Source organism: Sceloporus occidentalis, unplaced genomic scaffold (genome assembly GCF_023333645.1).
Source record: "Sceloporus occidentalis isolate IW3139 unplaced genomic scaffold, rSceOcc1.0.p SCAF_91, whole genome shotgun sequence".
Taxonomy (NCBI): Eukaryota; Metazoa; Chordata; class Lepidosauria; order Squamata; family Phrynosomatidae; genus Sceloporus; species Sceloporus occidentalis.
The window spans coordinates 870,830-897,505 of record NW_028317071.1 but is presented as its reverse complement, the minus strand read 5'-3'; the positions used below and the strand labels follow the sequence as shown (position 1 = coordinate 897,505).

At 37.5% G+C, this 26,676-nt stretch overlaps 1 protein-coding gene across 1 annotated transcript; it reads left to right on the top strand.

Moving 5' to 3' along the window:
• The first annotated feature begins 332 nt into the window (after positions 1-332).
• LOC149284508 (phosphatidylinositol transfer protein beta isoform-like) lies at positions 333-26,676 on the top strand. The gene is made up of 9 exons (XM_089496539.1): positions 333-546; positions 1,191-1,221; positions 1,315-1,460; positions 1,742-1,850; positions 5,854-5,928; positions 6,024-6,107; positions 8,562-8,639; positions 12,809-12,931; positions 25,351-26,676. The coding sequence occupies exons 1-9, from the start codon at positions 527-529 to the stop codon at positions 25,432-25,434; spliced, it is 750 nt and encodes a 249-aa protein (XP_089352665.1). The 5' UTR covers positions 333-526; the 3' UTR covers positions 25,435-26,676.

Genomic DNA, 26,676 nt, shown 5'->3' with positions numbered 1-26,676 from the left:
TGGGGATGATGGAATATACATTCCTTCGCGCCTCAGCGAGGGCTCAATAAAACGTAATGCAACCCCAAAAGCCAGCCCGACAATGAAGGGAGTAATAATGGGTTACACCGAATACGGGCCCACTTCCGGTCCAGACCAGAAGTTGCGTCACTGAGGCCTGACATTGTTATTGTCAAAGGGATCCCAGAAGTGACGTTCCTTAGCTCGTTCTGTATATATATGATCTATGATCACCGCTTTTGAAATCCTTATTTGAAATGAAAACCAACCCGGAAGTTCCCTCCCATGATTATTTCTATTTTTCTTCCTATTTCTATGTTCGCACTAGGCTTAAAAACTCTATGGTTGTGACGCTTATGAAAGAGGCAGGGCGAAGGGACCGAATCTGGGCCCCCATTGGAGGAGGCGATGACGTCATAGCGGGGAAACCGCCCATCCCGGAAGTGGCTCTGGGCGAGACGTCTATTGCTGGTGTGCGCATGCGCAGTGACCTTTTCTTCCCTGGCAGCCTCCAGAGGAGGAGAAAATGGTGCTCATTAAGGAATTGTGAGTCTATTTTGTGGGGGGTGGGGGGGTGGGGGTGGGGAGTTGATGGTTTGGTCTGAGTCTGTAGTTGGGTATGATAGGAGTTGGAGTCTAAGTTCATAGTCAGGGATGATTGGAGTTGGAGTCTGAATCTCTAATTAGGGATGATGAGGGTTGTAGTCTAAGTCTAGGGATGATGGGAGTTGGAGTCTTAAGTTCATAGGGATGATGGGAGTTGGAGTCTATACTTAGGGATGATGGGAGTTGGAGTCTAAGTTCATAGTCAGGGATTATGGGAGTTGGAGTCTATAATTAGGGATGATTGGAGTTGGAGTCTAAATTCATTTTCAGGGATGATGGGAGCTGGAGTCTCTAAGGATGATGGGAGTTGGAGTCTAAGTCTCTAATTAGGGATGATGGGAGTTGTAGTCTAAGTCTATAATTAGGGATGATGGGAGTTGGAGTCCATAATAAGGGATGATGGGAGTTGGAGTCTAAGTCTCTAATTTGGTATGATGGGAGTTGGAGTCTATAATAAGGAATGATTGGAGTTGGTAAGTCTATAACTAGGGATGATGGGAGTTGGAGTCATCAACCATAGAGTTGTGCTTTCTGTGACGGCACTCTCAACGCTCTCCCTCTCCGTACACCATTTTGTTTTCCAGCCGCGTGGTCCTCCCTTGCTCCGTCCAAGAGGTAAGTCCTCCCTTCCTTCTGATTCTGCACAACGCGATTTCCGTATTCGCCATCACTGCTGCGACTCCTCTCGTGTATCGTGTCTCCCCTTAGTACCAGGTGGGCCAGCTCTATTCGGTAGCGGAGGTGAGCAAGAACGAAACTGGCGGTGGTGAAGGGATACAGGTGCTGAAGAACGAGCCTTATGAAAAGGACGGCGAACACGGACAGTACACACACAAGGTCTACCACCTTAAGAGGTAGGAAGGCCTCTCTAGGAATCTCTGGGCCCTCCAGCGCAATTCTATGGTCAGAGGTTGACTATAGAGTTGCATTGGAGGAGCTACAAAGGCCTAGTGGAGTGTTCTCTCTAGGAACCTCTAGGTCCTCCAGGGCAACAATATGGTCAACATATACCAGACACTGACCATAAAGATGCATAGGAGGGGGCTACAAAGGCCTAGTGGATTGTCCTCTCTAGGAATCTCTGGGTCCTCCAGGGCAACTCTATGATCTGTTTAAATCTCTTTATCCTCCACAGCAAAGTCCCCGGATTCGTGCGGATGTTTGTGCCGGAGGGATCGCTGCTCTTCCACGAAAAGGCCTGGAATGCCTATCCTTACTGCCGGATGGGTGAGTTTCCGCATTGTGCGCTGCTGTCTTCACCACGGTTTTTCGCCATTTCGCTCCTGGAGATATTTGTCTTTTCTCAAAACGTTGTTCTGTTTTATAAGTTATTGTTTTCTGTTTAATTTTAAATTTGATTCGATTTTATTTGTTATTTTGTTTCGTTATTGTTTATTGTTTTTAATTACTTAATTTTATTTTTTGTATTATGTTTTATTTATTTTATTTTATTACTTTATATTTTTTGTTTTATTTATTTATTGTTTATTATTTTATTTGATTCTATTTTTTATTTTATATATTATTTATTATATTATTTAATTATATTATTTAATATTTTATTATTTTATTATTTATATTTTATTTCTTGTATATTGTTTATTTTATTTATTTTATTTCATTTTGTTTTTTCATTTATTATTTATTATTTTACTTCATTATTTCATTATTTTATTCTATTTTTATATTTTATATTTTATTTTATATTTTATTTTATTTAATTATTTTATTCTTTTTTAAATGTTATTTTGTTTTCCTTTATTATTTAAATTTAATTTCAATGTCTGGCAAATGTTGACCATAGAGTTGCGTTTGAGGACCTAGAGATTCCTAAAGAGGCATTTTTTGGTGATTGAGAGACTCTTCTATTCACTCTTTTCTTTTCTCTCTCCCTTTTTCCTTCCTCTTTCTATCCATCTCTACACCTCCCTGGTGTCCAGTTGTAACGGTGAGTATGATAATTTAATTTTAATTTTAATTTTATTAGTTAATTTAATTTAATTTTTCATTTCATTTTTATTTAAAAATACAATATTTTAATGTTTTTATTTATATTTATATATATTATTTTATGATTTATGATTTTTTTAATGTTTTATTTTTCATTTATATTTATACATTTATAATTTTATTATTTATTTTTAAAGTTGGAGTTCCCCAGGGCTCTGTTCTGGGTCCCCTTCTGTTTTCTCTCTACACACTGTCCTTAGGAAAACTCATCAGCTCTTTTGGTTTTTCCTACCATCTGTATGCTGATGACACCCAGTTGTATCTTTCCACCCCTGACCTTTCTCCAAGGCTTGAACAGCAAGTCTCGTCTTGCCTTACAGCTGTCTCACAGTGGATGCGCCATCGACGTTTGAAGCTCAAGATGTCCAAGACGGAGCTTCTTGTCTTTCCCCCTAAGCCCACCCTTCAACACTCCTTTTCTGTCTCTGTGGACAACATTGCTATTCAACCAGTCCAGCAAGCCCGCAGTCTTGGTTTTATCGTGTATCCCTCAGATCCAGACCACAGCCAAGGCTTGTAGATTCTTTCTGTACAATATTGCCAAAATCCGACCTTATCTCTCCGCCTCTACTGCCAAGATCCTGGTCCATGCCCTAGTGATCTCCTGACTTGATTACTGTAACGTCCTCCTGGCTGGGCTTCCTCTTTCTCACCTCCGTCCTTTAATCTCTGTCCAGCATTCAGCTGCACGCATTATCACTTCCACCCACCGCTCTGACCACATCTCTCCTGTGTTGGCATCCCTTCACTGGCTCCCCCTCCCTTTCCACATTCAGTATAAGCTCCTGCTGTTGACATTCAAAGCCCTCCATGGCCTGGCCCCTCCTTACTTATCAGACCTTCTTTCTCCTCACCTTCCCACCAGGGCCCTCTGTTCTGGTAGTCAAGGGTTCCTGTCTCAGCCCAGGATTTCCTCTGCCCCATCCCGGATTCGCCCCTTTTCATTTGCTGCCCCTCACTCCTGGAACCTTCTTCCCCCGCAAGCAAGAGCCATCACTTCTTTAACTAGCTTCAAAACGGAGTTGAAAACCATCCTGTTCAGAGAAGCCTTCCCAGGCATTGCATAATTGTCACTTGCTATTTTTTTTTCCGTTTATAAATCTTTATTTGGTTTTTTCTTGAAAAAAAATTACAATATTCAAAAAAGAAGAAAGCATACATACAGGCTATAATAGAACCTTATAGAAGAAGAGAAAAAAAGAAACAAAAAAAGAGAAAGAGGCAACATATTCTCCTTTTTCTTATTCTGTAATTATGGTTGTCTGTACATTTTTCTATCGAGGTTTACTAGCGCCTGTTTTTTTTTGTTTGTTTTGTTTTGTTTTTTATTTTTTTTTCTCCCTTACCCTTCCTTGCTGTATACTACATTAGTTTCTACTGACACCAGTTTTCTTGCAGTTTTCCCCATTTCTTTTCAAACGTTTGCTTTGTTTTCCCTACAATATACATGGACATTTTATCCATCTCCTTCAATTCCAACACTTTTAATTTCCAGTCTGTTAAATTTGGCATCTTTTTTTGTTTCCAATATCTTGCAAATACCATGCGTGCTGCCGTTATTAAATATAAAATCAAACTAGTCTGTATTTTGTCTAATTTTTTTTGTGGTATTTCTATCATGTTGAGCAAAAATATTTCTGGCGTTAGTGGTATTTTAATTTCTGTTATGTTTTGTATTTCTTTATGTATTTGTTTCCAGTATTTTTGGATTTCTTTACACTGCCACCATATATGGTACATTGTTCCCATCTTCTCGCCACATTTCCAGCATTGCCCATTTACATTTTTTTCCATTTTTTTCAACCTAGAAGGTGTCAGGTACCATCTGTATAGTATTTTATAATAATTTTCTTTCAAAGTGTTCCCTTTTGTAAATTTTTGAGTATCCCTCCAAGATTTTCCCCATGTTTCTAGTGGTATTGCTTTCCCTAAATTTTCCATCCACCTTATCATTGAAACTTTAATCGTTTCCTCTTCTTGATCGAGGTCCAGTAACAATTTGTAAATTTTCCTGATTGTAGCTTTTTCCTTACCCATTATAATTTTGTCAAATTCCGTTTTTTCCATTTCTATGCCCCTGTCTTTTAAATCATTCTTTATTTCTATTTTTAATTGTTCATATTGTAACCAATTAATTTTTTTCCCCTCTCGTTATAGATCTTCTTTTTTTTTAATTTCCAACTTTCCTTTTGTTTTTTCCACACAGTCCTCATGTTTTAACCATATGTGGTTCCCCCCATATTCTACTTTATGGAAAGCCTCTTGTAGAGAGGACCATTTTGGAATCTTATTATAAAAGAATTTCTTATAATTTTTCCAAGTTTTTAATACTACCTTCCTTATTCTATGTGTGTTAAATTTTTTATCGTTATAGTCATATACTAGATACGCATGCCATCCTGCCTTCATATCCACCGCTATTTGATGTTCTTTTTGTGCCTGTTTTATTGAACCATTTCCTATATTGCCATGTACTTTATATGTATTATGCTACAAGAGAGGCAGGCTAGCTCCAACAGGCCTCCGTGGGTGAAAATTAACCATCCATTATGAAGCCAAGCCCTCCCTCCAGTCCTTCTTGCCTGATCCAGGCCTTGGAGGTAGAGAAGAACTGCTGGACCTGATCCCCTTCCCCACCCCCACTCCCTTTGTGTCGTGTCTTTTTAGAATGTAAGCCTGAGGGCAGGGAACCGCCTAATTAAAAGATTGTATGTACAGCACTTTATAAAGGTTAATAATAATAATAATAATAATGCTAATAATATAAGATAGATATATCTCTGGTATCCAGTTGTAATGGTGAGTATAATAATTTATTTTAATTTTATTAGTTAATTTAATTGAATTTTTCATTTTATTTCATTTTTATTTTATTAAAAATACAATATTTTTATCTTTATTTTTATTTATATATTTATTATTTATTATTTATTTTTAATGTTTAATGTTTTATATTTTATTTTCTATATTATTATTTCATGATTTATTATTTATTTTTAATCTTTTTTAAAATAATGCTTAATTTTTATTTTATTAACTTTTTAATAAAAGAGCGGGGTATTTAATTTTTATTTTATTAATTTTATTAATTTTTAATAAAATTGGGGTAAAAATAATAATAATTATAAAATAATAATAATAATAATAATAATATATTTAAAATGCTATTTAATTAATTAATATTTATATATTTATTTATGTTATTTTATTTATTTATTTATTTATTTATTCTGACAGAACGAATACATGAAGGATGACTTATTCATCAAAATAGAGACGTGGCACCGGCCGGATTTTGGGACCTCCGAGAACGTGAGTTTGGCGAATGCGGGTCTTGTGCAATTCAGACATGCGCCGTTTCCCAGTGAAACTGACCAGAGGTGGGTTTTCCTTTTTCCTCCCTGCAGGTCCACAAACTGGACCCAAATGCCTGGAAAGGAGTGGAGGTCATCCACATCGACATCGCTGACCGGAACCAAGTCGAACGGAGGGTAATATTAATTAATTAATTATTCTATATTTTATTTTTATTTTATATTTCATTTATTACTTTATTACTTGTTTATTTATTTATTTTGTATTTCAATTATACTTTACTTGTTTATTTTATTTATATTTTTATTTATATTTTGTATTTCATTAATACTTTATTACTTGTTTATTTATTTATTTTACTTCATTTATTACTTGTTTATTTGTTTTATTTTTAATTTTTATTTTATTTATAAATATTATCTTTATTTGTGTATTGTGTATTGTCTTTAAATATTGTCTGATATTTCTTATTTTATTTCTTGTTTTATTTTATTTTGTTGTTTTGTTTTAATTTTAATTTTTTAATAATTCATTGATATTGTCCTTGATACAGTGCGTCCTTGGTATACGCGGGGGATCCGTTCCGGACCCCCCCGCGTATACCAAAGTCCGCGTATGCTCAAGTCCCGTTGTCCCCAATGGCGGCACGCGTGCACGCGCGCCGCCATTGGGGACAACTTCCCTCCCTCCCCTCTCCTCCCCCCAACTCTTTCCTTCCTTCCCTCCCTCCGTCCCTCCCTCCTTACTTACCTTTTCGTCGCCGGGGGGCCCTGTTGCTGCTGCCGCCGCCGCCGCCACCACCACCTCAGCCGGAGCCGGGGGGAAGGCCGGGTGGGGGTTTTGGAGGCCAAGAAGCCTCCAGCCTGCCACCTGGCCCTTCTGTGGCGGCGGCGGCAGCGGAGCACCAGCGCCAGAGGCCTCTTCGGCCCCCACTCCGCCGCCGCCACCGCCAGCACCTCTCTGCAAGGGCCGGGGGGTGGGCTGGAGGCCTCTTGGTCTCCAGTCCGCCACTCAGCCCCTGCATCGAGGTGCAGGCGCTGGCGGAGTGGGGGCCGAAGAGGCCCCAGGTGCTCGGCCTCCTCCTCCTCCTCGCTGCGGCGCTGCCACGGCTGACGGGGGAAAGGCCGGGCGCTGCTCCTGGAGGACTCCAGGAGCAGAGCCCAGCCTTTCCCCTGGCTGTAGCCGCGGAGGGAAGGCCTCTGGCGCTGGTCCTCCAGCGCCAGAGGCCTCCCCTCCGTCGCCACGGCTGACGGGGGAAAGGCCGGGCTCTGCTCCTGGAGTCCTCCAGGAGCAGCGCCCGGCCTTTCCCCCGTCAGCCGTGGCGGCGCCGCGGTGAGGAGGAGGAGGAGGAGGCCGAGCACCTGGGGCCTCTTCGGCCCCCACTCCGCCGGCGCCTGCACCTCGATGCAGGGGCTGAGTGGCGGACTGGAGACCAAGAGGCCTCCAGCCCACCCCCCGGCCCTTGCAGAGAGGTGCTGGCGGTGGCGGCGGCGGAGTGGGGGCCGAAGAGGCCTCTGGCGCTGGTGCTCCGCTGCCGCCGCCGCCACAGAAAGGCCGGGTGGCAGGCTGGAGGCTTCTTGGCCTCCAAAACCCCCACCCGGCCTTCCCCCCGGCTCCGGTTGAGGTGGCGGCGGCGGCAGCAGCGACGCGGCACCGGGGAGAAAAGGTAAGTAGGGAGGGAGGGAGGGAAGGAAAGAGTTGAGGGGAGGAGAGGAGAGGGAGAGAAGCTGTCCCCGGATTTGCCATGCGCGTATGCTTAAATCCGCGCATGGCAAATCCGCGTATAAGGAAGACCTACTGTATTTTCTTCAAATGTTGTCCTTAAATATTATCTTTTTGATATTCTCTAAACATAGTCTTTAAATATTATCTATTTATTTTATTTTATTTTTTTGTTTTTGTTTTTATTTTTATTTTATATTTTATTTTATATTTTGTGTTATTATATATTTTCTATTTCATTTTATTATTTAATTTCATTCTATTATTTCTTTTATATTTATTTCATTTTATTATTTATTTTATTATTTTATTATATTTCACTTCATTTTATTATTTCTTTTATTATTTATATTCCATTTTATTATTTAATAATAATAATAATAATAATAATAGGTTTTATTTATATACCGCCCAAAGAGGGGATAATAGACAGTTCCCTGCCCTCAGGCTTACAATCTAAAAGACGCAACACAAAAGGAGAAGGGAATGGTGGTGGGGAAGGGGATGAAGTCCAGTGGTTCTCTCCCTCTGAGACCAAGGCAGATGGACTGGAGAGAGGGCTCTTCTTCTTCAGGCTAGCCCTGATGGAGCTGGGCCACCTACTCTCCCCCTCAGAGGCCGAAAGATGACAATTATGGAGGGAGGAGCCTCTTTTTTGTTTATTATTTCTTTTATGTTTTGTATTTCATTTCATTTTATTATTTATATTTCACTTCATTTTATTATCTTTTATGTTTTGTATTTCATTTCATATTATATTTATTTATTTTATTATTTATTTATTTCCTATTATTATAAGTTTTGATATAAATGATATATAAATATTGCCTTTAAATATTGTCTTTGATAATTATCTTTAAATATTGATTGAATATTGATTATCTATTGATCATATGTGATTTCCCCAGGACTACAAAGCAGACGAAGACCCGGCCTTATTCCAGTCGGTCAAAACCAAGCGGGGTCCTTTGAGACCTGACTGGAAGGTGAGTATATATGTATGTATGTATGTATAAATATATAAATTTAAATAAAATAATAAATAATATATAAAATATTTATAAAATAAATATAAAAAATTATATATATATATATATATGTATATATATATATATATATATATATATATATATATATATATAATAGGAAGCAGTCAAATATATAAATAATATATAAAATATTTTTATAAATAAAACAAATATATAAAATGTAATATATAAATATAAAAAATGAATATATATATATATATATATATATATATATATATATTAATATATAATTAGGAAGCAGTTAAATATATAAATAATATATAAAATATTTATAAAGAAAGTAAATTAAATACATAAAATTAAATATGTGTATATATATATATATATATATATATATATGGCTTTTCTTCGCGAATGAAGAAGTGCGTTGATGACTAAAAAGGCCGATCCGAGATAAACAAGTCTGGTTGCAGAAAGCACAGCAGAAAGTCTCCTTGGGTGATGTTTGTGGGTTGTGATTCTTTCAGCATTGTCGTTTTTCTTCGAGACTCATTCGGCGTGAGCTTTCAAAGTAGGCTGCAGCATCATGGATAGTGCGCCTCCATGCCTCCCAATGCGAGGCCAGGACAGACCATTGTTGCTGATCAATTTGGCCAAGCCTGAGATGTTGTTTCAGGGAGTCCTTGTCTCTCTTCTTTGGGGCGCCCCTCTTACGCTGACCCGTGGCAAGTTCACCGTAGAATACTATTTTGGGGAGGCAATGGTCCTCCATCCTAGAAACATGTCCTGCCCAGTGCAGCTGCGTCCTCAGTAGCATGGCCTCAATGCTGGTGATCCCTGCTTGCTCGAGGACAGCAACATTTGTCACATAGTCAGTCCAGTGTATATTTAGAATTGTGCGTAAACAGCGCTGATTAAAGCGTTCAAGGAGTCATAGGTGTTGACGATAGGTGACCGATGTTTCAGACCCATAGAGGAGAATAGACAGTACAATGGCTCTATACACACTGATTTTTGTGCTTCGTTTCAAGTGTTTGTTACTCCAGATTCTTTTGTGAAGCCTTCCGAATGCACTATATGCCTTTGCCAGTATGTGATCGATCTCTTTATCAATCTTGGGGTCTGAGGAGATGATGCTTCCCAAGTAGGTGAACTGCTGGACAGTCTTAAGCACAGATGTGCCTACAGTGATGTGGGGGGATGGTAGTGTTCTTCTGTGGTGCCAGTTGATAGAGAACTTCCATTTTCTTCAGACTGACTTCCGGCCCAAAGAGCTCTGCAGCTGTTGCAAAACAAGATGTTAGGCACAGCAGAGCTGCTTCCGTATGGGCAACGAGGGCAGCATCGTCAGCAAAAAGCAGCTCACGGACTAGATAATTTAGAGTCTTAGTGCGGGCCCTCAGGCGGCTTAAGTTAAACAGGCTACCATCAGTACGGTAGCGTATATAGATGCCATCGTCTTATTTGAGATCTGCCATAGCCCTTTGGAGCATCATGCTGAAGAAGATTGTAAATAGAGTTGGAGCGAGAACACAACCTTGTTTCACACCACTAGTTATTAGAAAAGGCTCTGAGAGAGCGTTGCCATATCTGACTTGACCTTGCTGGCCTTCATGCAGCAGGATGATCATTTGGAGGAATTTGGGGGGGGCATCCTAGTCCTTCCAGGATCTGCCACAGACCTTTTCTGCTCACAGTGTTGAAGGCTTTGGTGAGGTCGACAAATGTTACATAGAGTCCTTTGTTCTGCTCTCTTCTCTTGCAGTTGTCTGAGGGCAAATACCATGTCTGTAGTGCTCCTATTAGTTCTAAAGCCGCATTGGCTTTCAGGGAGAAGTTCTTCTGCAATAGCAGGGACTAATCTGTTCAGCAGTATCCTTGCAAGGATTTTTCCAGCAATGGAGAGCAGTGTTATACCTCGGTAGTTCAAGCAATCTGATTTTGCTCCTTTTTTCTTGTACAGGGTGATGATGACTGCATCTCGGAGATCTGATGGCAGTTCGCCTTTTCCCCAGCAACTCACAAGGAGCTCGTGGAGTTTAGCATGGAGTACATGACCTCCATGTTTCCAAGCTTCAAGTGGAATTCCATCAATCCCGTCAGCCTTGCCATTTTTCATCTGCTATATGGCCTTAACGGTTTCTTTCAAAGTGGGAGCTATGTCCAATTCCTTCTTCATCGGTTGTTGTCTCATATTTTGAATAGCTGAGTCTTGGACTACTCGGTTGGCACTAAAGAGGCTTTGGAAATGTTCAGCCCATCGGTTCAGAATGGAAGCTTTATCTGTGATTAGTGTTTGACCATCTGAACTGTATAGGGAGCTTTGGGTCTGATATGTAGTTCCAAACACTGCTTTAAGAGCTTAGTAAAATCCTCTGGAATCACCCAAAGCTGCACAACGTTGTGTCTTTTCTGCTAAATTGATCCAGCACTTGTTCTGAATGTCTCTGAGTTTGTGTTGGAGTTGACTACATGCGAGGTGAAAGGCTGCTTTTCTTACATGGCAAGATGGCTGGGCAAAGTGTGCCTGGTGAGCAGTTCTCTTCTTTGCCAACAGCTCCTGGATCTCTTGGTTGTTTTCATCAAACCAGTCTTGGTTTTTCTTGAGGGAGAACCCTAAGGATTCTTCCACAGACTGCAGGGTGCTCTTTTTGATATGTTGCCAAAGAGCTGTAGGAGAAGAGTCTATAGGGTGATCTTCAAGTTTTGTTTGCAGATTTGCCTGAAAGTTGTCTCTCATGGCAGCTTGTTGAAGATTGTTGACTTGGAGTCTCCTCTTTAAGATGCCACCCCTCTTAGGTTTAAACTTAAAATGAAGATTTAATTTACATCTTACGAGGCGATGATCTGTTTGACATTCTGCACTGGGCATCACTCGGGTATGACGGACATCGCAAATGTTTCCCGGCGCACTAGGATATAGTCAATGAGGTGCCAGTGTTTGGATCGGGGATGCATCCAGGTTGTCTTCAGGCTATCTTTCTGCTGAAAGATGGTGTTTGTAATAGTCAGCTGCTGTTCTGCACAATACTCCAGCAGGAGGTGTCCATTATCATTACAGTTTCCAACACCATGCTTGCCTAAAACACCTTTCCAGGCTTCGAAGTTCTTTCCTACTCTGGCATTGAAGTCACCTAGGATAATGATTCTGTCTTTTGCAGGGACTTTTTGTATAAGGTGGTGTAGGTCTGAGTAGAATTTGTCTTTCTCCAAAGGGTCGGCTTGCATAGTAGGGGCATATATACTGAAGAGAGCAACATGTGAGACAAATAAATATGAATATACAAAATAATTTAAAATGTATAAAAATAAATTTAAAATTTATAAAAATAAAAATAAAATAAAGATATAAAATATTTATAAATAAAATAAATATATATTGGGCAATGAAATATATGAATAAAACATTTAAGTATCTAAATATATAAAATAATTAATAAATTAAGAAAATAAATATAATATAATGTATATATATATATATATATATATATTAAAGAATATAAACCATAAATATAAAATATATGAAAAAACCATAAATACTAACATAAAATATATAAAATAATATATATAAATATTTAAAATAAAAAATAATATAAAATAAATATATCAACTTTTATAAAATATTTATTAATAAAATTAATATAATATAATATATTATATAATATAATTATTTATTGTTTACTGTTTTATGTTTTATTTTTGCAATTTAAATTATTAAATTAAATTAAATAATTTAAATTGCAAAAATAAAACATAAAACAATAAACAATAAATAATTAATAATTAATAAATAAAATAAAATATTTTAAATAGCAAAAATAAAACAATTAAATGATAAATGATAAATAAAATAAAAATAAAATATAAAATTTTTATTTAGTATTTCTGTTTGTTATTATTTATTCTTTTTTATTTTAACAACTTTAATTTTTTATTTAATTTTTTATTTTTATTTATCATTTATCCTTTATTATTTAATTGTTTTATTTTGCAATTTAAATTATTTTATTATTTTTGTTTTGTTTATTATTTTTTTCTTCTGTGTTTTCTTTTTCTCTTCTTTTTTATTTTTACAATTTATTTTATTTTAAATTTTATTTATTATTTATTTTTTGTTTTATTATTTATTTTTTATTTATTTATTTATTTATATCCTCTGATTTCAGGAAGAAAAGAGGATCTTCACCAACTTCCACCGCCAGCTTTTCTGTTGGATGGACAAATGGATCGATCTGATGATGGAGGACATTCGGAGGATGGAGGACGAGACCCAAAGGGAGCTTGAAGCGGTGAGACTCGAACTCCGGTCCTTGCCGAAGCCCCGAATTATAATTATTATAATTATAAGCTGCTTTGGTTTCAACATTGGGAGATTATATTATATATTATTATTATTTTTATTATTATTATTATTATTATTATTATTAAAATTTATATATTATAAATTTATATATTATAAATATTTAAATATATATATATATATATAGTATTTCACTGCCTCCTATTTATATATTTTTATTTATTTATTTATATTACACACACTCATATATATATTAATATATAAATTTATAATATACATATTATATAGATTTGTATTATATTATATTATAAATATATTATAATATAAATATTATTATTAGTACATTGTTTAGTACCTCTGTTGTAACCCGCTTTGATCTCCTTGAAAAAGTGGGCTATAAATAAACATTATTATTATTATTATTATTATTATTATATAAATGTAATATACTTTTATATAATAAAATATAATACTATTATATATATATATATATATATATATATATATATAATATTATATACATATATAAATTTATATAATAAAATATATTATAATTATATAAATATTGTATATATATATATATATATATAAAATTTATATTTAAATGTATTAATATTATATGAATATATATTATATACATTTATATAATAAGAATATGTTGTTATTATTATGTAAATTACATAATTTACATATAATTTACATTATATTATGTAATTTATTATATAAAATATATATATTTAAATTAATATTATATAAATACAGTGGTACCCCGGGATACGAATTGACCGCGTTACAAAATTTCCGGGGTACGAAAAAGTTAGATTAAAAAAAACTGTTCCGGGTAACGAAAGATTTTTCGGGTTACGAAAATCTTTTCGGCGCGTTTCGGCGCGAAATTCAAAGCGCGGCTAGCGGCTAGCGGCTTTCCAGCGGCTTTTCGGGTTGCGAAATGTATCGGGTTACGAACGGCGCCGCGGAACGAATTAAATTCGTAACCCGAGGTAGCACTGTATATACATTTATATAATAAAATATATATTATTAATTAAATATTGTATATATATAATTTAAATATATTAATGTATAAATACATACAATTATATACATTTATATAATGAAAATATATTATATAAATATTGTATATATATACATATATATACACACATACAATATGTTTAAATATATTAATATATATAATATACATTTATATAATATATATATTGTATATATATTAAATTTATATTTAAATAATATTATACAAATATATATATATATACATTTATATAATAAAATTATATATATATATATTATATAAATATAATATAAATAATTTATATTAATATTAATATACATTTATATAATAAAAATATACTATTATTATATAAATATTGTGTGTGTATATATATATATATATTTATATTTAAATATTATATATATATATATATATACATTTATATAATAAAATATATAATATATATTATTAATATTGTGTGTATGTATATATATATAAATATATTATTATATAAATACATATAATTTATATAATAAAAATATAAAATATTATTATTATATTAATATTGTATATATATATTTTTATATATATATATTTAAATATATTATTTACATAAAATTATATAAATTTATTTAGATTTGTATATTATATATATATATAAATTATTATTATTATTATATAAACATTCTATACTATTTTTTGTAAATATATTATTATTTAAATATGATTATAAATATACCAATTTAAACACACACACACACACACACACATATATTATTTATATATATAATATATATATACATATATATATAAAATATTTAAAAGTATATAGAAATAATAATAATAATAATAACTATTATAATAGTATTCTATTATTCTATTAAATAAATGATTTATTTATAGATGAATTTATAATAATAATAATAATAATAATAATAATAATGTTTATTTATATACCGCTTTTCCAAATTAGATCAAAGCGGTGTGCAACAGCAAGTACAATACAAATTCAAAATAAAACATAACAGGTCTCTCTCCCCCTCAAGATGGTGGTCGGAAGGAGGGCTCTTAGTCTTTCATGCCAGGCCTCTCTCCCCCTCAAAATGGTGGTCGGAAGGAGGGCTTTTTCTTCGTTCAGGCAGGCAGTTGGAGCTAGCCTGCCTCTCTCTCCCCAAGATGGTGGCTGAAGGGAGGGCTTTACTTCTTCAGGCAGGCAGTTGGAGTTTGCCTGCCTCTCTCCCCCCAAGATGGTGGCTGAAGGGAGGGCTTTACTTCTTCAGGCAGGCAGTTGGAGTTTGCCTGCCTCTCTCCCCCCAAGATGGTGGCTGAAGGGAGGGCTTTACTTCTTCAGGCAGGCAGTTGGAGTTTGCCTGCCTCTCTCCCCCCAAGATGGTGGCTGAAGGGAGGGCTTTACTTCTTCAGGCAGGCAGTTGGAGTTTGCCTGCCTCTCTCCCCCCAAGATGGTGGCTGAAGGGAGGGCACTTCTTCTTCAGGCAGGCAGTTGGAGTTTGCCTGCCTCTCTCTCCCCAGGATGGTGGCTGAAGGGAGGGCTTTACTTCTTCAGGCAGGCAGTTGGAGTTTGCCTGCCTCTCTCCCCCCAAGATGGTGGCTGAAGGGAGGGCACTTCTTCTTCAGGCAGGCAGTTGGAGTTTGCCTGCCTCTCTCCCCTCAAGATGGTGGCTGAAGGGAGGGCACTTCTTCTTCAGGCAGGCAGTTGGAGCTTGCCTGCCTCTCTCCCCCCAAGATGGTGGCTGAAGGGAGGGCTTTACTTCTTCAGGCAGGCAGTTGGAGCTTGCCTGCCTCTCTCTCCCCAAGATGGTAATTAATTTTAATTTTATTATCATTAAATTATTTATAAACAATATATAAAATATTATTAATAATAAAATTAATAGTTGTAATAAAATTATTAGAATTATTATTGCTATAATTTATTATATAAATAATATAGTTATTTTAAAATTATAAATATATAAATAATAATAATATAATATATGATTTTATTATTATTGATGATAAATACAATGATTTTATTATTATTTATATATTTATAATTTTAAAATAACTTCTATATATTATTTAATAATAATAATAATAATATGTTTTATTTATAGACCGCTATTCCGCAATGATCATAGCGGTGTACAGTAAAAATCTTAATGCAATACAAATACAAGGTGACAAAGGAGGGAGAAGTCTCGTCCTTCAGGCAGTCCCTGATGTTGCTGGGTCTGCCTGATGACTCCCTCTGAGGCCGAGATGACAGTTGAGGAGGGAGGGGCCTCTTCCTTCAGACAGTCCCTGATGTTACTGGGTCTGCCTGATGGCTCCCTCTGAGGCCGAGATGACAGTTGAGGAGGGAGGGGCCTCTTCCTTCAGACAGTCCCTGATGTTACTGGGTCTGCCTGATGGCTCCCTCTGAGGCCGAGATGACAGTTGAGGAGGGAGGGGCCTCTTCCTTCAGACAGTCCCCGATGTTGCTGGGTCTGCCTGATGGCTCCCTCTGAGGCCAAGATGACAGTTGAGGAGGGAGGGGCCTCTTCCTTCAGGCAGTCCAAGATGTTGCTGGTCTGCCTGATGGCTCCCTCTGAGGCCGAGATGACAGTTGAGGAGGGAGGGGCCTCTTCCTTCAGGCTGTCCCTGATGTTGTTGGGTCTGCCTGATGGCTCCCTCTGAGGCCAAGATGACAGTTGAGGAGGGAGGGGCCTCTTCCTTCAGACAGTCCCTGATGTTGCTGGGTCTGCCTGATGGCTCCCTCTGAGGCCGAGATGACAGTTGAGGAGGGAGGGGCCTCTTCCTTCAGACAGTCCCTGATGTTGCTGGGTCTGCCTGATGGCTCCCTCTGAGGCCGAGATGACAGTTGAGGAGGGAGGGGCCTCTTCCTTCAGACAGTCCCTGATGTTGCTGGGTCTGCCTGATTTAGATAATAAATTATAGCGATAATGATAATAATAATATTAATTTATTACAACTGTTAATTTTAATATTATTAATTTTAAAATATTATTTATCATCATCCTCATCATCCTCATACCTCCGTCTCTTTCGTCTCCGCTCATCTTCTTCAACTGCCATTTTCTTCGTTCCTTCGTTTCTTCGAAACTCTATGGTCAACATGTAGGTCCTCTAGTTCAACTCTATGGTCCTCATGCAGAGGTTGACCATAGAGTTGCATTAGAGGACCTAGAGTCCTATAGAGCCACCTCTCTAGGCATTCGTCGGTTCTCCAGAGCAACCATAGAGTTCCGTTGGAGGACCTACAGATTCCTAGAGAGGCCTTCTCTCCATTTTTGTTTTTAATTGGTATGAAATTACTAACTCTGCGCACGGGGGTTAACCTTGCGTCCCGACTAACCCCGCAGCTACCGCCGCCGTCGTAGCATGCTGACCATCTTCGCTTTTGCACCGTAGATACGTAAGAAGGGCTCCATCCGGGGGACTTTGGCGGCGGACGTCTAGAGTGGTCTCCCATTATAAAATAAAAAATGGAGACGCATAAGTGGAGTGTTGGCGGACGGATTGCACAAAAAAAGCACGCAGGGCGGCCATTTTCTAGCAGGATATCTTATTTTTTTCGCCATCGTTTTCCCCCCCTCCATTTATTCAGGTATACTTTTTACTTTTTTAATTTATTTTTTTATATTTTATTTTCTATTTTATTTTATTTTAGTTTTTTATTTTAATTATAACAAACATTAAAAACAACATGCAATGTACAACAAACATAGACATACAATGTGTGACACGCACAAATATACACAAATCTGCATCCTCATAGTTGTACAACTACATCATCAAATATTAGATCATAAACCAAATATTCTATCAAACTTATTATACTTCCAAGATGGTATTTTCTCCTCCTTTTTCTTCGTTTCTCTTGTTTCCTATTTCCTTATATTAACATCCATTGGGCAATGAAATAGAAAGATATTGTAACCAAGAAGAAGAGAAAGAAAAGAAAAAAGAAAAAAATAGATACTACTTATTATACATCTATTCCCCCTCCTCGTTCTGTTCTTGGAGAAGACAGATTATCGTGATTTTTGTCCCCCCCCCCCCCCCACCTTTGTGTTTTTCTATATGTATTATTCAGGCCATGAATTAGTAAATAGTGAATCTTCTTGGCTCACATTAATACTCATATTGGCTTAATAAGCAGATGGTGCAATTACATATGCTTCTAACACTTTACCTGTCTAATATATGTTTCCCCCCCCCCCTCTTCTTTCTATGTATTTCTTCCTATATATTTTTCAACACACAGCCACTCTTTTTCTCTTTCTTTTATTGCCTCTGCTTTGTTATTTTTCAATCGAGCAGTTAGTATGTCTGTTTTGTCCCAAGAGCAATGCTATGGACTTTGGGTGTAGTAAGGCCTCTGGCTCTTGGGAACACAGCCAGAACAAAAGACTTGTCCACAAATTTCTTACGTTTCCAAAAGCTTTACTGGTTATAACACAAAAAACACAAAACTGATTTCTTTTTTCTCAATAGTCCTTCCTAAATACCTTGTTCTCTCTTCTTGGTGGATTCTATCTTTCTTCTTCTCAGTACTATCTTTCTTCTTTTGTGGACTTATCTTTTTGTCAAAGGAAAATACTCTCTCCAGGTCTGACTTGGCTGAAATCTTACTACACACTGAAAATAACTAGAGGGAGTCAGTATGAGACCCTGGGATTTCCCACAATCCTTGTCTTTCTTAAAGCTGTAGATCTCTATTTCCCCTCTATTTCCCCTAATATAATGTCAACTAAATATATGTCTCAAGAACATCAAAGATGCTCTGGAGGCATGACACTCCCCACCAAAACTCTTAATGAGTTTTCCATATAACTTTATGTTAATTTTGAATATTAATACAGGTATGCTTTACATTTCAATAAACACATATGAAAGTCCAAGTCTCTAAATAACATTGTCATTGCAAAGAAAGACCAAGTCTGATATTGGTCTATCAAATGTCTTTTAGTCTGGATCTAGCAAAAATGAAGGACCGTGTAGCCAGCTTGAATCTTGAAGGTTGTCTGCTGGAATGGCTCTGGATCCCTGGTCGGCAGGATTGAGGTCTGTGGGTATGTGAAAAGGTAATGGGGCAATACAGTTACCTTTGTCGTCTTGCTGGCAGTGCTGTTTCATGATGCTCAGGAACTGCTTGTCTTTAATGGATGGGGCGAGTTGTTCATCACGGAAGGTGGTCTGGAAGAGTGTAGACTCGAAGTTAGTGTCCAGTTGGTGTATACGGATGTGAGGAGAACATTCCTCCGGCTGAGAGGGACGACCTCTGTCCACTAGTGTTGTCGCAAAGGTCTTTATTCTTGTTGGTATTCTTTTGCAATTCAAACAAACTGGACCTACAATGGCCCAACCTAAAGACATCTCTTGAGCGAAAGGTGTTCCTGCTGGGCCTGTCACTTGCCGCTTGATATGCAATAAATCTGGACAGTCTGTACCTATTAGTAATAGGATTTCTGCTTCAGGATCTAACTCTGGAATCTTGTGGGCTATTTGTTTTAAGTGAGGATGGTGAAGAGCAATTGCTTTGGTTGGAATATGGTCCTTGTTTCTGGGGATGGACTTACACTCCATTAGAATAGGCAGCTCAAATCTTTCACCATTGTGTAATGTCTCTATTATGAAACCTGAGGTGCTCCTCCCCACCATAACTTGATTTCCTGTGCAAGTTGTCATGACATATTCTATCTCTTGAGTCTGGGCATCAAAGAGGTCAAAGAATTCTGGAGATGCTAGTGAAGTATCACTTTGTATGTCTAAGACAATGTACATCTTTCTGGAGGCTTCAGGGTGCCCATTTGGGAACACCTTGGCCAGGCATATTGGATGGCATGATCGCACTTTATCCGGCTCTTGACACAGGGCTGTACAACTGGTACCTGCTGTCTTGACTTCTGAAGAAGTTACTGTCATTGGTTGAGATGTTGTTGGCTCAGCAGTTGTTTTTTCTTGCTTTCGTGGTGGTTGGACTCAATGCAACGCCGTGCAGTGTCTAGTACTGTTGCATTCTAGACATTTTACCTTTTCATTACAGTCTTTGGCTCTGTGCTCTTTAGATGTGCAGCATTTGAAGCATATCTCATGTTCCTTTAACAAGGCAATGCGGTCATCATAAGGTTTTTTGCGAAATTCCTTACAGTCACTGATAAGGCGCGGTGCTTTGTGTATTGGACACAAGGATTCAGCTATTGGTTTGGAATCTACTGTAGACTTGGAGAATGAAGTCTCAGTTTTCTTGACTGAGATGATTTGCTTGGCTCTAGGTGCTTCAGATGGACTCTTTTCAGTTCTGAGACCTTGGTAGAGATCAAAAAGTCCTGTCTGAGGGTCATTTCTCATATGAGCCATGGTGGCAACAAAGTTCACTAAGTGTGAGAAAGGTGGATATATTTGGCTGTGTTGTCTTTTATACTCGAAGACTTCCTGACCCCACTTTTCTCTAAGTTGGAATGGGAGCTTTCTTACAATGTCTGCTTGTGACATATGTTGGTCTAAGGAAATGAGACCAGGTAACTGTGGATTATTTTTAGCATTCTGTAGCTCTTGTAAAAGATCTAAAAGGTCCCACAACTTCTTGCTGTCTCTCATTGTGAGCTGAGGGAAGTCCTTTAGTCTACATAAAAGAGAGGTCTCAATCTGAGCTGCACTTCCATATCTCTGGTCCAATCTGTCCCATGCAGCTTGTAAGGCTGCCGAAGGGTCTGCTATGTGAGCAGCATAAACTCTTTTGACCTGCTCTGAAGATGAAGGGCCGAGCCATGCCATTAGCAAGGTCAGTTCTTCCTTTGCAGATAATCCCATATCTTCCACGGCTCCTTGGAAGATGGCTTTCCAGAGGATGTAGTCTTCAGGTTTTTCTGAGAATCTTTGAACACCTTTGTCTGTTAAGTCTCTCCTTGGGTTCCTTGTTATAGTTGTGAAGTATGGATCTGGCACATTTTGCAAATGTGGCTTTGTGCTGAGTGAAGCATGGATTGGTTGCTGTTGGTAACCCAGGTTAGTAGGAACAGTGGTATTAACTGGGTATGTGATGGGTTCTCTTTGTCTGTTGAAGGGCTGGCTCTGGTACGGCACTGAGGCAGGCACTGAGGTTATTGCTGAGGTCTACACTAAAGGTGGTGCTTCTGCTGGCTGAACAATGGGTGCAGCAGCTGGCGTTAGAAGTGTCTTGGGCTGAAACTCCTTTGCCTTGAGGTCTAGTTGTTGACCAGCTAAATAGGAAATCACCTTCTGTTTAGGGTCTTCTTCTCCTAGGTTAGACAGGTCAGATGCCAGCGATTTTTCTTTGAGACCTTGTTCCAAGATCTGAGCCTTTTCTTTTAGCTGTTCTGACTTTGCTATTTGTTCCAAGGTTTCCAATTCAGCTTTCATTCTAGCTTGCTCTATTATGAGTTCCTGCTTCCTTTTGGAAAATTCTGCCTGTTTAGCAGCTGCTGCTGCCTCAGCCTTTGCTTGGAGAGCTATCATCTCCAGCTCCGCTCCTACAGACCTTTGTGAGGAGCCACTACTACGAGAAGTGGTTTTGGAACTCCTGGTCTTGTGGGAATGCCGGGATGAAGTCACTTCTGAAGATGCCAAGCTTGGTGCTTTGTTCGTTTGAGGCTTTATTTCTTTTTTTGAGCCTCTGGGAGAGGTTGACAGTTTTTCCTCTGTTATGATGGCTGTCTCTGGTGACTGTTGAGATTCAGCTTGTTCTTTTTCCCATTGCTGAATTTGGTCATCTAGACTTCGGATAGCTTTGCTGAAGTCTCCTTCTTCAAGCTCTGCTTGATCCTTTATTTCTGCCTTCTTATTTAAGGCTTCTGGAGTATTTATACGGTTTAGCAGCTGGAAGATGCGCTCTAACAGTGCATTCCAGCTCACAAAGTGGTGCATCATATTTTCTTTCAGTTCAAATGTTGCTTCAATGCTTAATGCCTGTTGGCTTGTCTTCATGTCTCCTTGCAAAGCTGACAAGACCTTTTTTCTCTTTTCCTGAAGAGAAGCTAACTCTTCTTCTATATTTTGTTCCATCTTTGCAGTGAGTTTCCTAGTTCTCACTGATTTGGTTTCTGAATCTGCAATTTCAGTTTCAATAAGCTCTTCTCCTGCAAATGCAGACTGCTTAGGCCTTTTGAATGCAAAGTCTTTTAATTGCAACAGTTTGCACAGACCTGGGTTGCTTGGAATGCACACGAAGGGTTGCAAATGGCTTTAGTTGCAGTTTGCACAGACCTGGGTTGCTTGGAATGCACACGAAGGGTTGCAAATGGCTTTAGTTGCTCTGGCCTTTGCTATCTAGTCTTCCAACTGTCGGTTAGGAAAACTCCCTTTCTTAGCTGGCTCTGTTAGCAGAGCTTTCTTTATCTGGAACCGGGAAAGAGCTTTCCTTTGGCTGGCTCTGTTAGCAGAGCTTTCTTTATCTGGAACCGGGAAAGAGCTTTCCTTTGGCTGGCTCTGTTAGCAGAGCTTTCTTTATCTGGAACCGGGAAAGAGCTTTCCTTTGGCTGGCTCTGTTAGCAGAGCTTTCTTTATCTGGAACCGGGAAAGAGCTTTCCTTTGGCTGGCTCTGTTAGCAGAGCTTTCTTTATCTGGAACCGGGAAAGAGCTTTCCTTTGACTGGCTCTGTCAGCAGAGCAGTATCTGGACCTGGGAGAGAGATTTCCTTTGATTGTTTTGTCCCAAGAGCGATGCTATGGACTTTGGTTGTAGCAAGGTCTCTGGCTCTCGGGATCACAGCCAGAACAAAAGACTTGTCCACAAATTTCTTACGTTTCAAAACCTCTCCCTTTCTCTTCCTCTTTCCTTCTTCCTTCCCTCCTGTCTTCCTAGCTCCCTTCCCTTTCCCCCATCTCTCTCTCCACACCTCTTTCCTTCCTTCCTTCTTTCCCTTCCTGCTGGAGGCAGAGGTCCATCCCTTCTTCCTTCCCATCTCCCCTTCTCTTTCTCCTTCCTTCCTTACTTCCCTATGTCTCCCTTCACATCCCCCTTTCCCTCATGTCTGTCTTTCTCCCTCCCTTCCCCATCTCTCCCTCCACACATCTTTCAATCCTTCTCGCCTTCATTTCCCCCTTCCTTTCTTCTTTCTTCCTGGCTCTCTTCTCTTCATCTCTACCTCCACACAGCTCTTTCTTTCTTTCTTTCTTTCTTTCTTTCTTTCTTTCTTTCCCTTCCACTCTGTCTCCTTCTATTCATCTCTTTCCTTCTTTCCACCCATCTCTCTCTTCCTTTTCCTTCCCCCTCCCTTTCTCATTCTCCCCTTTCCCTTTCTCTCCCTCCCTCCACCTCTCTTCCTTCCTTTCTTTCCTTCCATCCGTCTCTCTCTTCCTTTTCCTCCCACCGTTCCTTTCTCATTCTCCCTTCTCCCCATCTCTCCCTCCACACCTCTTTCTTTCCTTCCCTCCTTTCCACTCTCCTTCCTTCCATCTCTTCTTCTTTCCCTATCTTTCTCCCTTTCTTTCTCTCCCTTCCACTCTCTCTCCTTCCTTCCTTCCTATCCTCACTTCCCTCACCTGCTGGAGGCAGAGGTCCAGGAAGGAGGAGGCCAGCGGCTCCCCAAAGGCCCTGCCCGCTCGTGTGAGAGACCTTTGGCCACTCGCGCGAGCGAGCGGCGCCTTCGGCCTCTCGTGCAAGCGGCCGCTTGCACGACAGGGAGGAGGCCAGCGCCCCCCCAAAGGTCCTGCTCGCTCGTGCGTGAGACCTTTGGCCTCGCGCGCGAGCGAGCGGCGCCTTTGGCCTCTCGCGCGAGCAGTGGCTCGTGCAAGAGGGAAGAGGCCGGCGGGCCCCCCAAAGGTCCTGCCCGCTCGCGCGAGAGACCTTTGGCCTCTCGCGCACGCGAGCGGCGCCTTTGGCCTCTCGCGCAAGCAGCGGCTCGTGCGAGAAGGAAGAGGCCAGCGCCCCCCCCCAAAGGCCCCCCCCACTCGCGCGAGAGACCAAAGAGAGCGGCGCTTTTGGCTTCTTGTGCGAGCTGCGGCTCGCGCGAGAAGGAAGAGGCCAGCAGCCCCCCCAAAGGCCCCACCCGCTCGCGCGAGAGACCAAAGAGAGCGGCACCTTTGGCTTCTCGTGCGAGCTGCGGCTCGCGCGAGAAGGAAGAGGCCAGCAGCCCCCCCCAAAGGGCCTGGTGGAGGAGGGAGGAGGCTGGCGCCCCCCCAAGGGCCTGGTGATGCCGCCGATTGCCGCCGCGGCGGCAGCACCGGCCACGGGCCGGGGGCCGCATGTGGCCCGCGGGCCGGGGGTTGCCGACCCCTGGTCTAATCCATTCTTCAATCCAGCATGATGCAAAATAATAAGCTTTAAGGTTTGGTAATTTATTTTCTATTTTAAAAAATGATTTTTAATTTAATTTAATTTTTATATTAATTAATTAATTTTTATTAATTATATTTATTTTATTTTCTGTTTTAAAAATAGATAAAATAGAAAATATTCTATATTTATTTATATACTTATATTTTATTGTTTTATTGTTTATTGTTTTAATTATTTTATTTTCTATTTATTTGCTATTTTAAAATTATTTTCAACTTAATTGTTTATATTAATTTTTATTTATTGTAAAAATAGACAATAAAATAAAAATTTATTTATTTATATACATTTTGTTTTATTTTATATATTATTTTGATTATTTTAGTTTATTTTCTATTATAATTTTTTTAAATTTTATTTTAAAAATTAATTAATTTTATTTAATATTTTATTTTCTTATTTTTATTTTATTTTATTGTCTATTTTAAAAATAAAAATAAAAAATAAAATAAAATAGAAATTAAAGGAAACTTTTCCCCACAATTTTAATTTTATTTGTTTATTTATTTATTTGTTCCATTTTATTGTATTGTATTTTTTGTATTTATTTATTTATTTATTATTTTGAGACCAAAGGTGCCTCACCAATATTCATTGTTTTATTGTTTTATTTTGTTATATTTTTTTATTTTATTTTATTTTATTTTATTTTATATTAGTTTTTTCTAATTTGGGTTATTATTTATTTATTTATATATTTATTTGCTTAGTTTTATTTTTATTGATTTTATTTTATTTTATTTTATTTCATTTTATTTCTCTAAGATTTTTATCCTTCAATTATTCAGTACTTTGGGTCATGCAAATATTATTGATTTTATTTTATTTCTTAATTTATTTATATGCTCATTTTTATTTTTATTTTATTTCATTATTTCATTATTTTTATTTTTATTTTATTTCTTTCTTTATTTGCTTATTTTTTATTTTTATTTATGTATTTATTTGCTCGTTTTTATTTATATTTATTTTATTTTATTTTTCACTGATTTTGAAGGATAAAAATTATTCAGATCAATATAGAGATAAATTACAAATTAAATTAAGAAAATTTTTAAATTATATTTTTATCTCTTTTAATTAATATCACACAGTTGCGTAACCAGGGACGAGCGCCGCCAACGACGAATGACCCCCAATGCGTTTTCTGTGCAACATGGTGCTTCGCTCGGCCGTAATTTCCACACCTTTACCATTTGTCGCTGGACACGCTGCGCCGTTCCGCCACGCCACATATCTGCTTCCACTGTATAAATCGAAAGCACCATCATGGAGTCCACTTTTAATGTCATTTTAGAAATTGTGAACCAAGACTGCGCAAGATGGACCAATTAATCCTCTCATTATTTTTTCCCCTCGTTATTTGTTATTCGCGCCCAGCGATTTGGACTTGCCTCGTTATTTAGTTTATTCTAATAATCATCGATCTGTTGTTAATCCGCCGCTTCCTTTGCGACGCCATGATTTTCGCGATCTAATACGTATTTATGGCGTATTTATTTCTAGGTTGTCAATTGGAATCGAATTGGTATAGGTTTCTTACCCAGAAGGATCGATTTATTAATTTAATTTTTAAATTTAATTTATTAATTTAGTTTAATTTAATTATCAATTGTTTTAAATTAAATTATTATTTTCCCCCTTGATAAAAAAATAAATTAAATTAATAATTAAATTTAAAAATTAATGTAAATTAATTTAATTATTTGTTAAAATAATAAACTAGTTACAGTAAATTAAACTATTAAATTAATTATTTCCCCCCTTCTCTGCTGTCAAGAAATGAATGCAAATAATTCATTTAATTAATAATTAATAATTTTATTTACTGTAATTAGTTTATTAATTTAATTCAATTATTAATTAGAATAAAACAGGGGGATAATATATTATATTAATAATTAAATTTCAATAATAAATTATTAATTTAATTTAATTAATTTTTATTATTCCCCCTTATATGACAGCAAATAATAAATTTAATTAATAATTAAATGTAATTAATAATTGTTATTTAATTTAATTAATTTAACAAATTGATCCTTCTGGGAGAGGCGAGATGCAATTAAAAATTTAGTGTGTTATAATTTATGAGTCCAGATTTTAATTTCATCTGATAAGGGATTTTATTGGAGTTTCGTATATTGAAAACAGTCAAGAGGTTATTGATTAATATTGGCATTATTGGGGAAAAAGTGATTGTAAAAATTGTAATCTTTCAGATACACACACAAATATTTTTTAGCGAATATAACATAATCAATAAATTAGCAACATAAGTCAGAAAAGTTGTATATTTCAGAAATCATTTACACACACACACATACACATATATTTGTTTACAATTTAAATTGATTTTGTTTCTTATATTGATTTGAAGGATCAGAAGCAGCTGTTCCTTGTATTCAAATATATCTTTT